The following is a 16,661-nucleotide window of genomic DNA, read 5'->3' on the forward strand; positions in this document are numbered from 1 at the left end:
CAACCTTAAAGGGCATATATCATCGATTTTACAACATTTCCAGACCTTGTAGCTCCTATAAATTTTGATGACTAAAATTTAAAAATAAAAACTCTAAATTACGTCCACGGGGCCAAACTCAAGCATCGAGCCAACAGCATAGATGGCAAAGTCTTCCTATTAAATTTGAGTTCATAAAATTAAGAGTTTTACCCACAGAGGTTGTGGAAGTCGTTGAGTACAGTAACTAAAAGATCCAACAAACCAGCACCCCACGGAGAGATTTAAAAGCACCATGGTGCAAGTCCATTCTGTGTGTAATTCAACATATTGTGAAGCTACAACTCATTAAAAAAAACACTTTTGACAACATTCAGACAGAAGCATTAACTTCCCTCTTAGTGCTTTTACTCAGATGTCCACAGGCGTCTCAACAAAATAGGCTTTAAATCTGTGAGCCTTGCAGTGGATGTAAAAGGCTCCCTTTTCGCCACATAATCAATCCACGTTTTACTCAAGGGTTTAGCTGCACCACAGTAACTCGGCCATTAAACCGTTAACCCTGAGGACACCACATGTTGAGCCACTCAAACCCCAGATGTCCATCTGCATTTGGTCAGGGCGCCATATTGTATAATCCCCACACTTTATGTCCATCTGCATTTGGTCTCAACAACATCTTGTTCTGGCGTGAAAAGTAACTCCAAGCTAACACACGTGTTGGATGGAAGGAGATCTCCTTGCTGGTCTGGCTGTTAACTGCCTGCCCAAGCTATCCCTCCTAGCCATGCCCTGAGCTGTGTTGTTTCATCTTCCTTTATGCTTTGGTTGTTCCACTTAAATACAAGGCTTAATTTGAATTTACTGAGATCACCCCTATTGTCAGTAAGTAGCTACATATCTACTAGGAATATATATTTTTTTATAAACAGAACAATTCCTGTGTTGTGTCCAACAGTATTCCATTTCATATGGATCTAGCTGACACGTTATTCATATAGGGTTTTTAAGAAAGGCTAAAAAAAAAAATAAGTACTTTTCTGCTGTAAAAACAATGGATTTCTTTAATGCTTTAAATGTCCATGTTTTATGTCTTTAAAATATGATGATATATGCCCTTTAAAGTGTGGGGAAGCTTTTACAAACTGAATATTTAACGTTAGAAATAGCTAAATAGCTAAATAACACTAATAATAATAATAAATCTCTGATTCATTTCTAACAGTGAAAACACTCCAGTCATCCATTCTCCAGTCATGGATTTACTCGACCTCTAGGTCATGAACTACTTATTTAATATATTTGTATTTTTGATTCTGGGGGGAAAAACTATTGAATGCAGCACTTTATCAAGTTTAGCATTTTTGGAGGAAAGAAAATGCTGTTACTGACTAACCAATTATACAATATAGCGCCCTCTGCTGGTGATGGCATACACTGTGCTATGATAAAAAAAAATAATATACCGCCTTTATTTTCCGGCCAGCAGCAACATCTGGTTTGATAATGGGAATTTATCCTAATGGGATGTTCTGTCTGTTACCGACTTTGTTTGAGCGTGATTGGCAGACAGATCGCCTGTTGAAATGAAACACAAAGTCCTGATTTTTTTGGCTTCGTTTTCATCTTTCTGTGCATCACTAGGACTGTTGGTAATTGTCACTTTTATCCATGTTTTTGAAGTTCAGAGTTGCCAAAAAAAAAAAAAAAAATGAAAACTGTTTTCAGGTAAAAGCAAGAATGAAACCTGTAATAACCTTGGTGAAAGAGAAGCTTCTCGGCAGAGTCACTACGTTCAGAATATGTTGATTTTGTATTTATTTATTTTAGTTTACTTTGAGGTAAAGATTGATGCATCATCTGTACATGTAGCAAAAGGAAAACCACGATACATTGGTGCCAGTAAAATACTGTGTAACAATAAAGAGTAAATTGAGAGATGTGTCATTTTTTTATGTTCTAATTTTAGCGTACAGCTTTAGTACTTATTTGAATTAGTTTTTAAAATGAAATTCCGGGTTTTAAACCTGCCTCATTGTCAAAGTTAAGTAATTTCCAGTGTTTTTAAGGATGTCTAACAACATTTTGTAATGGAAAACATTTGGGATAATGGTACAAATAGATCCAAGATCATGACGTCACTTACTTATTGGATGAAATCAGTCGCGTTTAATGAGCCTAAAATAGCTTTTTAGTTGCATCCTAAATCTGTGATATAAACAAATCTTTTGACCAATAGGTTTAGATAGTCTTTTTTTCTTTTTGGATTAGTCAGTTTTTTGGTCTTTAAGGTGCACACTTCTTTTATGTTTTTGTTTTAATTTTTTTTTAATGAAATGTAAACAAATCAGACGGGTATATTGTACTTTAGTCTGTGAGACTTTTTAATACTGAAGCCAAACAATTTTTTTTAATAATTTAATTCCTACTCCATCTGGAAACGTCTCTAGAATTTCATTTAGCTGTTTTCCAGCTCTAGATAAGTATTAATTTTTTTTGTTTCAAATGTTATTCCCTCTTCCACTGTCCAGATTTTGTGTCCTTCCTCCCTTACTCGTGGCCTCGTTCCCTACATTAATCTGTCCTTCCATCCATGTGTCCTACCTCCCTTTTTTCTGTCCTTGAATTCCTGTCTTTGCATCCTTGTGTCTTTCCTTATTTGTGTCCTTCCCTCCCATCTGCCCTACCTCGCTCTCTTGTTCATCATTCCTTTCTTCATTCCCAACTTTCCTTCCTTTTTACCTTCCTACCGCCCTTGTGTAGTTTTCAGATTTTTCCTCCTTGTATTCTTTTTGTTATTTTGTGTCCACCTTTCCTCAGCCCCTTGTTTGCTTCCTTTTTTTGTTCCTTATGTACATCTTTTTTCCAACCTCCTTTGTATTGTTCTTGCTTTCCTTCCCTATGCCTCATCCATTTTTTATTTTATTTTTTTTTACAAATTTCATAAAGATTTCTGATCCTCACAAAACTCGACCTCCAAGAATTAGAAGACAGTAAAAGGACAGCATGTTCCTGCAAATACTTTTTTTTTTTTTTTTTTTTTTTTTTTTTTTTAGGACGTGCAAATGTTTTTGGGAACCCCCTCATGTTTTTATTTTTAAACAAAATCTTTATTTTGTAAAAATATAGTGAAGGTCCCTCTCTGCCGTGCTATAACTCTGCATCAAGAGGCTGCCATACAGAGGTTATTAATTATAACAAAAAGTGACATTTTCAGAAAAAGTAAGCAATGGTTATATTTTTGTAAGAAGCTCTGCTGTTTGTCGTGATTAGTTTCTTTAGGACTGGCAGGTTGAAACATAATCACTCACTTTACACTGCAAAAAGGGAACTAAAAGTAAGTAAAATTTTCTTGAAATTGTGGTATTTTTCCTTTATTTGAGCAGCTAAATAAGACTATTCGCCAATGGGATGAGTATATTTACCCCTAAAATAAGATAATTAGATATCCTGCACTTGAAATAAGATGATAGAGTTAAATTTTTCTTATTTTAAGTGCAAAACTCTTATTCCATTGGCAAATAGTCTTATTTACCTGCTCAAATCAAGGAAAAATACCACAATTTCAAGAAAATTTTACTTACTTTTACTTACCTTTTTGCAGTGTAGGCTTTAAATGAGAAGAAAACGCTCAATTTTTCTACTTTAATCACAAACATTTTCACAAGAACACAGAATCACACTGAAGGGATTTTAACCCTTTGCTAACATCTTCAATGTATCACGTGCTGTACAATGATAAATATACAATCAAGGCCAAAAATGACAAAATTCAGAAGCCACAGTGCAACAACCTCAATACACACAAGCTAGAGGCGATGAACATGAAGGGTTTGTTCTGTGAACAAATTTGCATTGTGAAGACATAAAAGTTGAGGAAAAACAACAGACACTTGAAATATCTTACAAAAACACAAACGGAGGCAGTCACACCAGAGCGCTTAACACCAAACTCTCTGAAATCTAGCTTTACACGTAGATTTAAGTAACAGGAAAAGAGAAAAATCTGAGTTGTACAATAATCTTTGGTAAATTAGCTGTATGTTTTCATGGGAAACTTTGAAACCAGAATCCAGAGAATGAAGAGGTTCCTGGAAACATCTCAGAGTTTCATTAAACTACCTCTATCCTACAGCCAGAACCCTTTTTATCGGTTCTGCTCACATCCCGCACAGAACCGAAAGCGGTGCGTCTTTATTCACATTGTGACAATATGTCACAGTCAGCACTTGTCTGTTTATAATAAAACACTAATTCATGGAAACAGCAGAGAAGTAGCTACACATTCTCTGTAAACAGTCATCAGGCTACAGTTTTATCCTCCTTTTTTTTTTTAATCCTTTGACAAATAGCTTTAAAGGAAGGCATACAGTCTGAATATTTAAAAGTCCGATGATGTTCTCCTGATCTCTCGAGGTTCTTCCTCTTCTCTTCTGCAGCTGAAACGTTCAGTGACAGGGATCGAAGGGATACCTGGCCACGCCCCCGTGAAGCTCCACCTCTGACTCGGACCAGTCGATGACGTCTCCCCGGAGGTTGCTGCCGCAGGAGGCCAGGCTGTAGATGTCAGCGGCGCTGAGGGCGTGCGACCACATGTGCAGGTCTGACATCTCACCCACGTACGACTGAGTGGCATCAAAACGGCCTCCAAGGGTGTCCTGCAAGGGGACACAAAGGGGGGTGAAATGTCACCTATTGACCTTAAAGGGGTTCGTTCTCATTAGCTCATGGGTGTAAAAATATAATAAATAATAGGATGTAGAAATCTTTTCCCTCTGAAGAAAACAATCAAATTAGAGTAAGTAGAGTATTATTAGAACCGTGTAATACACAAATGGACTCATTTCGTATATTACACGGTTCTAATAATACTCTCCTGGATACCGTGAATAGCACACTGTCTATTTCCCCTACATTGTTACATAGTTTTACATTTCAATTGTTTACATAAATCGCTGCTGCATCTTTATCCTGAAAATAAGTGCAATTTCCTGGGATTTTTCAAGCTGTATGCAAACGAAATTTCGTTCTGTACGCACTTTGTGCATACAAAATGACAAATAAAGTTGTCTATGTTTATGTAAGGCTGGGCGATATGGACATATGGACAAAAAATATTATCTCGACATCTTTAGGCTGAATGCCGATATACAATATTTATTTCGATATATTTTTCTTTTACTTTTTCAAGTAATTATAAAAAGGCGTCTCTGAATCAAAGCTGCACACTGCAAAAACGGAACTAAAAATAAGTAAAATGTTCTTAAAGTTAATGTATTTGTCCTTGATTTGAGCAAGCAAATAAGATGATTTGCCAATGGAGTATGATTTTTACGCTTAAAATAGGAACAACTCATCTCCATCATCTTATTTCAAGTGCAGTATATCTAATTATCTTATTTAAGGGTCAAAATACTCATTCCATTGGCAGATAATCTTATTTACCTGCTCAAATCAAGGACAAATACACTCACTTTAAGAACAATTTACTTATTTTTAGAGCCGTTTTTTGCAGTGCATCCCAAATGTCTTAATTTTTTTTTTAACAAACAGCTGTAGATAAATATGAGAAAGGGATGAAAAATAACTGGACTACATAAAAGTTAAATTATAACGCAACATGGACCATCTTGATATAAACGATATAATCTTATATATCTTTTGAACAGAAATCTCAATATTCTCAAAACCTCGATATATTGCCCAGCCCTAAATCCGACTTTTTTTTTTCGGGGCCAGTTTTCATCTTTACCTGCTCCTGCCCCAGGATGAAGACTCCTCCAGGTTTGATGGAGTGCCAGGGGGAGAGGTTGGTCCCAGACCCCCTCTGCACACCGTCCTGGTAGGCCTCCCACTGCCCGTCCCTGGTTGTCCACGTCACACAGACATGGTGCCACTTCCCGTCGCTCAGAGATAAAGGCAGCGTCACAGCCTGTGGATCAGATACGCAGTGTGATGGTGACACCATTTATAGAACTTTATAGAATAGATTCATGATGCTTTAAATTGTATTAAATGGCATTTTTATATACGGTTTAGTTGTGTAAATGTTAATTCCAGAAAAGAAGGTCCTGGTTTTGAACCCCAGGTTCAATCTGGGATCTTTCTGCATGAAGTTTGCATGTTCTCCCTGTGAATGTGTGGGTTTTCTCTCCGGGTACTCCAGCTTCCTCCCACAGTGCAAGATCATGACTGTCGGGTTAATTGGTTACTCTAAATTGCTCTTAGGTGTGAGTGTGTGCGTGCATGGGTGTCTGTCCTGTATATGTCTCTGTGTTGCCCTGTGATGAACTGCCGACAGTAGCATGTCAACTGTGATTAAAACCTGGTTCAAGTCCAGCTTCGGCGCTCGGACTTCTTCGTTTGCTATTTTTTGTTGTTCAGCAAAGTTCTTCTTCTGTGTGTGTGGTTTTTTTTAGGGAAATTTGATAATTACACATGCCTGAGTGGTTGTATTCTGAATAAATCCAGATGCATATTCACGCTACTTATGATCAGATTAATTGATTGTGTGCCCATACAAACGGTACAATCCGATTATTTTTAGTTTTTTAATCTGAATACATTTCGACCTGATTGTGAAGTTTTGTGCATGTAAACATAGCTGTTGTTATGCTAGATGACAGTGGTGGCTGATACATGAATGATGAATGATGTCCAGGCCCACGCACACACACACATGCAGGATGTGCATAAATAGTGAAGCTGACACAAATCGCAAAATGTGTTTTAAGGAATCTGCAACCAGATTTCAGTATTTCGCTCATATCCATTAAAAAGGCAACTGAGAAGCATCGATTTCTTGTTGATTTGATGGGATGTAAACAGAAAATGTGTCCAGAGCTAAAGTATGAGAAACATTTTTTGTTTTTTCGAGCTGCCCCACCAGGCTTTGCCACCCTGGGTGGTGAGCCATTTTGCCCATAAAATAACAGCTGTGTCAGTGGATGACAGGCTTAAAAGCAGCCTACGCTGAATTTTTTTCTTTATCGTGCAAAATGAAACTCTAAACCTTTCCGGCTACGTTTGGTTTGCACTCGTTTTGTCCTCACCTTGTCATCGATCAGCAGCTCTATGGGGTTGTTCCCCCACTCGATGAGCACCAGTTCGTTGGCCTGTCCGGGTGCAGAGTAGGAGAAAGGGGTCCCCAGTCCGGGCCCCACGCCCGCCTTCATCCAGAGGCACAAGGTCAGGGCGAAGATCTCCTGCAGGAGAGTCCTCTTCATCCGGCCGTACATGTAGTTGGTCCTCATGGGGAAGCTGATCTGGAAGGCGTCCAGGTTTTCTGCATGTTTCCTGTTGGAACCTGTCGATGAAGGTTTCATGTGAGAAGCTTGTTCTCAAAGCTTCAGCTTGTTCTGCTATGCGTCATACATGAGTTTTATTTTGTAGGAGTTTGTTGTGTCGTCATATAAAGCATTGGCATGTTCATATTATGTTCACTTAGAGCTGATTTCTAGCTTATGGTCCAGAGTATTTTACCCAACATTTGAAACAGCAGCTCAACATCCTTTCCTTAAATCAGGGGTTGTCAAACTCATTTCTATATGGGGCCACTTTGGCGTCATGAAGTCATTAAAAGGGCCGGTTGCACGTGTATAGAGTTCATAATTTCATTCCAGTTCACATAGAAGTATAAAAAATGCACAGTAACATAAAAGTAGCATCTTAGGCCCAATTTATACAGTTTATCTGAAAAAAAAAAGTTGATATTGGGGTGAGTTACACTTTAAACTCATCGTTCTTTTTGTCCTTTTGGTCATTTCTGGGTTGTTTTAATGTGTTGTGGGGAAACTGACATCTTGTGGCAGGATGCTGTTACTACACAGTTAAAAAAAATAAACATTCACTACAGGAGGCACAGTTTTAGCCACTTTATACACTTTAAAAGGATATATGCCTCTACTTTATGACATGATATGCCTCTTTTTTTGGCTCCTGAGGGCCGGATAATTTACCTTGACGGGCCGGATTCGGCCCGCGGGCCTTGAGTTTGACACCTGTGCCTTAAATGTTTAACATTGAGACAGATTTTTCTATAAAACTGAACCAAAACTCTTAAAATAGGAAGGAGCTCGACATTCCTGTGATGTTTCACAAAAAACGTTTTCCAGGTTCTTGATTTTTTTCTTATAATTTCGACTTGTTTCGCCCTTATTTTCAGGGAATTTCCTGACAGTTTTTATGGGAACTATATTGACTTGTCGGGCCACTTAGATTTGACCCAAAACATTTGCACAGTGCTGTCCAGCCCATAAGCCAGTGTCTGAGTCTCTTCCTCTTGCTTATTCATATCTACGTTGACCTAGACTTTGGAATCAGCTGTGAATTTTGGTGTGTTTTACCTGTCAGGTGCAGCTGGTTGAGCATCGTTTCCAGCTTATTGGAGTGGAAACCAGTTCTGTAGCCAGTGTGTGGGAGGTAACTGTGACTGTCTGCTTCATTGCTCCTGTGTTCCTCCTCCTCTTCCTCTTCCTCCTCCTCCTCCCCTTCATCCTCCTCTTCCTCCTCCTCCTCATCACTGTCATCTTCGTGACGCTCATCATGATCGCCGTGATCTCCATCGTGGCGATCGTCTGAGTGATGGTCCGAGTGGTCGCCGTCGTCGTCGTGAACGTCGTGGTGTCCGTCGTCGGGGTCGTGCTTGTGTCCGTCTTCGTGGTGTTCTTCGTCGCCGTGCTGGTGGTGGTCCACGCTGCTGCCCAGGGAGGCGGCGTGGTGGTGCAGCTGCTCCTCCAGGGTGCTGATCTTCCTCTGCAGCAGCTCCTTCAGAGAGCTGGAGTAGGTGCTGGAGGTGTTCCTCTTCTGCTTTGAGGGAAGATATAGGCAGGCCCACATTACATTACACTGGTGCATATTGGCTTAAGGTAACACACGGGCGCACATGATGGTGGGCTCTGTTAGCATAGCTTCAACATTTACTAATCATCTTTTCTCCTGAGATGGAGCCGCTCTGTCCCTCTCACATTCTTGCCTGTGCTTCTCCTCCTCCTCAGGTAATCCAGGCTTTGTCCTGCTGCTCGCCCTGATTACTGTCTGTCAAGGGAGATCACCATAATTACAGCCGATCTTCCACACACCCACTCCCACAGATCCCGACATCTGTCCATGATCACAGTCCAGAGGAGACAATAAATTGAATGCATCCCACACACACATGAATAAAGCTTGTGTACTTGTGGTGAAGCGTCTTCAGCTCGCCTTTGAGCCTGCGGCTGATCTCAGGCGGCCACTGATGGACATCAGAGTGAGTCTCCTGCCAAATGACTGGATGGCTTTATGAGATTAAGTAATTCATTGTTCTTTTGTCTTAAGTGCTCAGTGGACAGCAGCCTCGTGACAGCAGCTTTAATGCGTCCCAACCCACATGGGGACACCACATCCTCTCTTCCACCTCCATCTAACTTTGTTCCTCACCCCCTCCTCCACAGTGCCTTGCACGAGTGTTTTTCTCCAGATTTTGTCGTGCTAAAAACCACAAACTCTGATGTGCTTTATGGATATTTGCTTATTTATGCTGTGCTTTATGGTAATTAATTAATTCCCGTGCTTCATATAGTTTAATTGTCAGTAATATCCCTTGTGTTCTCAGATCAGATTCTGTTTTCCTCTCTAGACTTTTTCTCTCAGTTCATGCTTCCTCCCTGGCATTCCTCTACATCTATCCATCCAATCAGCTCCATGTTTCAGTAACCATCCTCTCAGCATATAGACCTCCCTCGGTCTCCTCAGTTCTTGATCTTCTGCTGTGGTGCTGGAGTCTTGCCATCATCTCTGAACCAAGTTATGCTCGTTTTTGCACTCAGTCTTCCTTCTGTTTGCCTACTTGCATTCGGCACCTCTGCCCAAGCGTTTAAACGTCTCACAGACTGCTGTTCAAGCCATCGTCTATAAATGGAAAGAGCAGGGTGCAACTTCAAACCAACCAGGACTTGGCTGTCCACCAAAACTGACGGTGGACAGCCAAGAGCCCCGTGGTTACTCTGGAGGAGCTGCAGAGACCCAAAAACCCAAAGTCGAGATTCACCCAAACCAGGGAGCAAGATCTGCAATTAACCAGTTTACATGAAAGCATCTGGTAGACTGACGGCCCAGTCAAAGTCCAGACCTGAATCCATGTGAGAATCAGTGGCAAGACTTTTAAAATGATGTTCACAGACGCTCTACATCCAATCTGGCTGCCCTTGATGTATTTTGCAAGGAATAATTGGGAAAAAAAATGTCTAATTTCGTGGCCGAGTGGTTATAGCAGCCCGCTTGCACTCAGAGAAGGATGCAAGTACCCGGTTCAATCCCCAGTCACGGTACTTTGGGTCCCTGAGCAAGACCCTTAACCCCTGATTGCTCCCCAGGCGCTGCACAGTGGCGGCCCACTGCTCCCCAAGGGGATGGGTTAAGATGGAGAAGTGAATTTCTCCATTGTGAGATCAATAAAGTTCAATTATTATTATGGCAAAATGTACCTCTACAAATCGCTGACTCAGGGAGGTTGACTACAAATATATGAAACACTTTAACATTGATGCACCGATATGAACATTTTGGGCCAATATCCGATAGTATCAATGCTGAGGCCGATATTTACCAACATCTATATTTCTCACCACACTGTGAGAACAAACTAACCACTCATGTTGTGATGTGCTATGCCCACAATCCCGGGTCAGCTCCCTCCACTCCCGCCCTCGCCATCCACCCAAAGTAAGATCTTCCCCGCATGTCGCCACTCACCTGCAGGTTGCTCAGTCTCTCTTTCAGCGCCTGCAGCATCCTCTCCATCTGCTCTGTCGGCGACGTGCCGTCCCCTGCCGTCCCGTGTTTGTCCTTCCCCTGGTGGTCGCCGCCGTACCCTCCGTCCGATCGTTGGACGGAGGAGGGGTGGTGCGGTGCCTCTGGGACGAGTCTGCCGTAGTGGCCGTTGTCCGTGTAGGACGTGTGGTGAACGGAGAGTCCTCTGTGGTGTGAGTACGACACGGAGCCGTGGTGATCGTCGTGAGGCGACGCGCCTCGCCCGCCGCCGCCGCCCTCGCACAGGGTCAGCTTGGCCGTCAGCTCTCTGATGGTCTCCCTCTGGTCCAGGATGATCTCCTTCTGCTGCACGAGGCTCTCCCTGAGGTGCAGGATGGTGGCTTTAGCCTCGTCGCTCACCCCCCACCAGCCGCTGGGAGGGGCGCTCTGATGGTTTGGTCCTCCGGGCCCCGTCGATCCGCCGCCCATGCCTCCTGGGGGGAAGCAGGAAGGATCTGCGTCCGCGGGGATCGGCGTGCAGACGAAACGCGGGTGGGCTCCATAGTTGAAGTCTGAGCCTGAGGTGGCAGACGCAGGGGAAAGCAAGGAGAGCACCAGCGGGAGAAGGAACACCGAGCTCCTCATGATCTCCATCCACGTCGAGGCCAAAAAGTCCTAAAAACTTGGCTTCACCTCACGATAAGTGATGCTGGTGGAAGTAAAGGTCGCTCTGAATCTTCTGCTGCGCGGATGAAGACATGAAGGACCAGAAAAACACACTTCTACATCCACGAGAAGGATCTTCTGAAAGACCCTGTGCCATGAAACACCAAGACGAACCTGTAAAACAAAGTATTGGACATTAGGCGCAGACAAAGGCGTAGCTACTGTTTAATGACAACCGGTGAGTCTATTGAAGCTCTCCTGCGAGAAGAAAGCTTTATGCCGTAAAACAGATTATTTCATTACCGGCCTCCGTGTTGCCCACGGGGGTAAAGGGCTTTGGAAAAAAGTCTGCTTTTAGCTCTTGGCTGCTCCGCTGTGAGACTAGAAACTAAACCTTCTTCAGGATGTGACGTCTCTGGTCTCAGTCAGCGACACAGCGTCTGACGGACAACCTTGGATGTTCCAAGAAGAAACTAGGAAGTCCTTCCAGATGAGGATTAGTTCCTGTCAAAGGTCGGACATCCCGACTGGAACGATTGCCAGGAACATTAACTACTTAGAAGGATGCCAAAACACGCCGGTGGACCGTCCCAAACATCTACAATTAGTCCATTAATGTGACATTAAAGGATAAAAAACGATTTTCTAACGTAATCAAATAATCGGGAATTGGTTTGTGTCAGTGTAAGAGTACCATGAAACCAAGCTTACCTCTCAAGCCTTTTCCTATTTTCTCACATCATAACTACAAACTTTAACTTATTAATTGGTGGCTTTTATCAAATACAACATCAAGTAGTGCAGAGCTGAATTTGTTGCGTTTTATTTTGAAATAAAGACCTGTATAACACAGGAACGTTGGGGAAAGCTTTATATTTCCAGAAACTAGACTTGCTGCTTATTCTTCTTTAGATGTCAGCTCAAGGTCAAGTCACATTTGATGGAGAAAGTTTATGGACATACACTTTTCGCCTCTTGCCTCAGATTCCCGTTTAGATTTAGATCTGGACTTTGACTTCTAACACATTCTTCACACACCCTTTGATCTAAACCTGAGGAGCTAATATAGACATTTGATTCCAGCCAGCTTCTTCATCTCTGCTGAAGAAAAGCCTGCCCACAGCATGATGCTACCCCCACCGTGTTTCACTGTTTGTGGCCTTTTTTTCTTGCCCCTCTTCCCCAATAGTGGTTATGACAGCAGATTCCATCACCTGAGCGGTGGATCTCTGCTGCTCCCCCAAAGTTTACCACAAACCTCTTGGTTGCTACTCTAATGTTCATCTTATCTGCCCTTTCAGGTCAGCTGGACGACTCTGACTTGGCAGGTTTGAGATGCGGTTGTGCTATACGCCAAAGTTTTGCTCAACACATAATAGAAAAGTTGGCGTTGTCTTCTTTATAAACATGAACATTTGCATGAGAGGTGAAAAGACGTCTACATAAAATGTCTACTGGTGTCTAAATGTTTTTAAAAGGTGATCGGGGATGGCCAGGCCAGACCTTCAGCATCTTAGCTTAGGCTAAACATGGACAGGACCTACAGGCTAGAACATTTAACTTCAAAGTGTTTTCTGCACTTAATGATAAAAGTCGCTTGGCTCATGGTAATGGTCCAAGTTCCCTGGTTTAAACCCCACAGACTGTCACTCTGGGCCTGTGAGCACTCTGGGAGATGTTCAAAGCTGTGGATTTTGTTTTATAACCTTCAAACTTTTCACCTATGCTGTTTGTTCGCTAATGTTCTCGAACCAGCTGGGATTCATGCTGAGATGGACTCTAGTTGCAAAGAAGATGACCGCTGGCTTTTATTTTAGGGTATCAGAGTCCAGAAAGTGGATGCACGTCACTCCTTATTCATATTTGTTTGTCAAAAATTATGAAACTACACATATTTTTTCCCCCTTAAACTCGAATCGTGCACTAATTTGTGTCGGTCTCCCAGATTAAATCGCCCTAAAACACACTGAAGTTTATGGCTGTAATGTGACAAAATGCAAAAAAAGCTCAAAGTGTGCCGATGCACCGTTTGTTTCCATGAAAGGCAGCTGAGCTCTCTGCATGATGTCCTTTATTATACAGTGTCGGCATTTTGAAATGGCACATATGATGCGGCCGCTGGCCCTCGCTGGCCGCCTGTTGCTCTCGGTGACCAGCCCATCAGAGCGCATTTGTGCTCGAACTTCATGCATGATTGACTTGGTTTCATCAATAATGAAACAAAGCGGGGAGAAAAAAAAACTGAAGCGTTGCTGCAAGAGCATCTAGTCTGTGAGCAGATGAAAGCCTCAAATGACACTTTTTTTGGTTCTCTCCCCGCTCCTCTTTGAGATTAACGGGGCTTTAGAGGGAGACAGATGGTCGGGGCACAAAATCGTGTCACACCCAATCTCCGTCGTTCAGGCCTAAGTTTCTTATCGGCCACAGGTTCCCCCAATTAACCTAATTACAGACGGTCGCCGTGCTATCTTAGTCAGAGATAAGTGGGCTAGCACACCCCTTGGTGTGTTGGTGTGTACGGGTCGGTGCTAATCCGCTGCAGGCTGCGGGGTCGTGCATCATCCCAGCAACATATGGTCGGGGCGCATGCTAAAGCAAAGTGATTAGTCTCAGGTTAGAAACTGACAAGTTCGCTGGGATATGTAATTAAAAGTCAGCAAAACGGAAGATGGTGTTAAAAACTGTTGGCTGTTTCATTTTCCAGCTTTAGTCTCCTCCCTTGTTGAGTTTTTAAACTATTAGAGACAAATTAGAAGTAATTTAGCTTGAGCAAAGCTAAAATAGCTATTCTATATTGTGTTTTTGTTGATATTACACCATTCAAGCAAACAAAATTGGGTCTGGGTTATGGTGAAGAACAACACTGAAATCTTTCTTTCTAAAAGTCTTTCTCCAGGTAACATTTGAAGCCAGGTTTCTCAGTGGCTCTTTCTTTTGGTGCTTCAGCTATTATCATAACACATTCCCCTAAAGATTACAAAAATATGTATTTTATAATGCTTTTTTCATTCCTATTCATTTAAGATTAATCTCCAATGTAGAACAAATTTTTAGCATATTTTCTAAACATATTTTGAACATATATTCAAGATTAATCGAAAACTCAGCCAAAACAACATTTTGGGGTCTCTGTTATTTGGGACTTTGCTCAGTTCTCTATCTGTGATGTGAACAATCTTTTCCAGCCTCTCTTTTATTATATTATTTAAAGCATTTGGTCAAAAATCAGCTTCTGCAGAGTGTTTCTGGAAAAAGCAAGCGAGCAGAGTACAGAAACGGATCAAACTATTTCAGGAAGAACACAAACGTGTACATTTTAGTGCGTCAAAGTAATTCATCTGACATTTTCAGTAGATCTTCAAGCATCAGTAATAGTAATATATAATAATAAATAGTAATGTGTGCTATAAATAGTGCTGTTCAGGTTGATTAGATGTCTAAATTGGCTTGCTTTGTATCAATTAAAAGGTGTTAATGCATTAATGCAATGCAAGTAAGCCAGCTTGATACACTGGAATGACTTTCTGATATCATCCACATCAGCTTTTCTAGTTGTAGAAAAGTAAATGTTTTATTATTTAAAAAGATCTGAGCGCTTACCTGAGAGCCTGTGTGTCCACGCTGGTTAAATAGTTTGTCCACCTCCTCACCCACTGATCAGATTGAGAGAGATTTACTCCTGAAGAGGGCTCAGCTCATTCTCCCTCTCCTTCATTGTCTCGCCCTTCTGTTTTTTCCTCTCTTCCTCCTCCCCTTCTTCCTCCTCCTTTGTTATTTCTTCCCTTTAAAAGCCACACCTTGTTACCTGTTACCTCACCCTCTAAACAGGCCTAATCAAATAAGCAGCTCTGACGAACATACCTTTTTTTTTTTTTTTTATTTAATTTGCGGCTCCTAAATCCCTTTAAACAGGATCCAAACGTTGGCCCCCTGGCTCCTTCGGCTCTCGTCACTCCGCCAGCTCACCTACATCCCAGCATGGGAGGAATTGGCCTGATTAATTCCTCTTTGACTGACAGCCTGGAGAGGCAGCGGCGGGTCGGCAGATGGCGGCTTCAGGGTCAAAGAAAATTGCACACAAACATCCTGATTGCAAGACAGACTTAAATACGGTGAGGGATGACACAGCAGCATGTGTTGGCTTCACAATTAAGGAATCAAAATCAGGCTGATGAGGGAGAAATGGAAACACAACAGCGGACATGCTTCTTTTCCTTCATATTGAATGTTTATTTTAATTTCCCATCTTTTCTTTTTGCAAAACTGCTAATTTGGTCACAAGCAAAAGTGAAAATCACCGTCAGGTTTGTACTCTATCTACAAAGCATGACAGCTGGGCGAAAGCAAATTTGATTTAAAACCTATTGGGGGATTCTAGAGGTGATTTTCGCCAAATCTTTAAGATGAGCAAGAAATTCGTGCCCTGGATCTGTCCAAGCTTCGTCACGGTGCCTAAACGACGAGGTCTCATTGTCCCTGAAGTGTTTGGGAACCAGGAAAAAGAATTTGTCATAAATAAAACTTAGTATTTTAAAGTATTTTAAGACAAAATCTTCCAATTAGCAGAGGCTATAACTGCTATAAGTGTTCTCTGTCAACAGACTTTAACCAATAAGTAAAACTTTGGCTTGATTTGTAAAAGTTTAACTCTCAAGATTTTGAGCAAAATTAAATAAAACTTTAGGTGTAAATGATCTATGTGTTGACATCCTTTGGGAAAGAAAGCAAAATTAAGGATTACTGAATTGTTTAGCATTTTCCAAATAGACAATATTCATTGAGGGAGAAATTTTAATTTGAAAGTAAAAGCAGAGGGAGAATTTGATAAGATTGACGTTTATAACATAGTTATCTACATAAAACAGAAATAAATAGAAAAAAATTGTATTTTCAAAAGAATAAAAAAAAAATACTCAGGGCTCTATCTGTGCTACATAATAGCTGTAGTATCATGGTTTGTGTCTGCCTTGTTTAATGGTTTAAAATAGAATCATTGTGCTTTCAACAAAGAAACATCATAGTAATACTCTGGTTTAAACCTGTTAAAGAAATAAAAGAAAAATGTTGCATTTCTATCAAAGAACCACATCCTGTCTGTGGTAAACGATGCCGGTAGCAAAGTGGTTTGGGCCTTATGTAAGTAGTAGTTTATGTAAAAAAGTGTTTCCTTTGGTAAAAAGCAAAACAGTTTCACTTTTCTTCACTTCTAAACAAAGAACCACATTTAGTATGTGACAAATTATGCAATTAGTATGATGATTTGAGCCTGATATATTGTGTGGTTTATA

General features: G+C 41.3%; 1 protein-coding gene across 1 annotated transcript; it reads right to left on the bottom strand.

Moving 5' to 3' along the window:
- Positions 1-3,610: 3,610 nt before the first annotated feature.
- On the bottom strand, positions 3,611-15,328 carry LOC105928505 (neuronal pentraxin-2). The gene is made up of 6 exons (XM_012865794.3): positions 14,974-15,328; positions 10,711-11,547; positions 8,325-8,784; positions 7,032-7,285; positions 5,732-5,911; positions 3,611-4,637 (listed from the first exon to the last, which is right to left on the bottom strand). Exons 2-6 carry the CDS (start codon positions 11,359-11,361, stop codon positions 4,428-4,430), a joined length of 1,755 nt encoding a protein of 584 aa, XP_012721248.2. The 5' UTR covers positions 11,362-11,547; positions 14,974-15,328; the 3' UTR covers positions 3,611-4,427.
- Positions 15,329-16,661: the final 1,333 nt, after the last annotated feature.

This window comes from Fundulus heteroclitus, chromosome 3 (genome assembly GCF_011125445.2).
Source record: "Fundulus heteroclitus isolate FHET01 chromosome 3, MU-UCD_Fhet_4.1, whole genome shotgun sequence".
NCBI lineage: Eukaryota > Metazoa > Chordata > Actinopteri > Cyprinodontiformes > Fundulidae > Fundulus > Fundulus heteroclitus.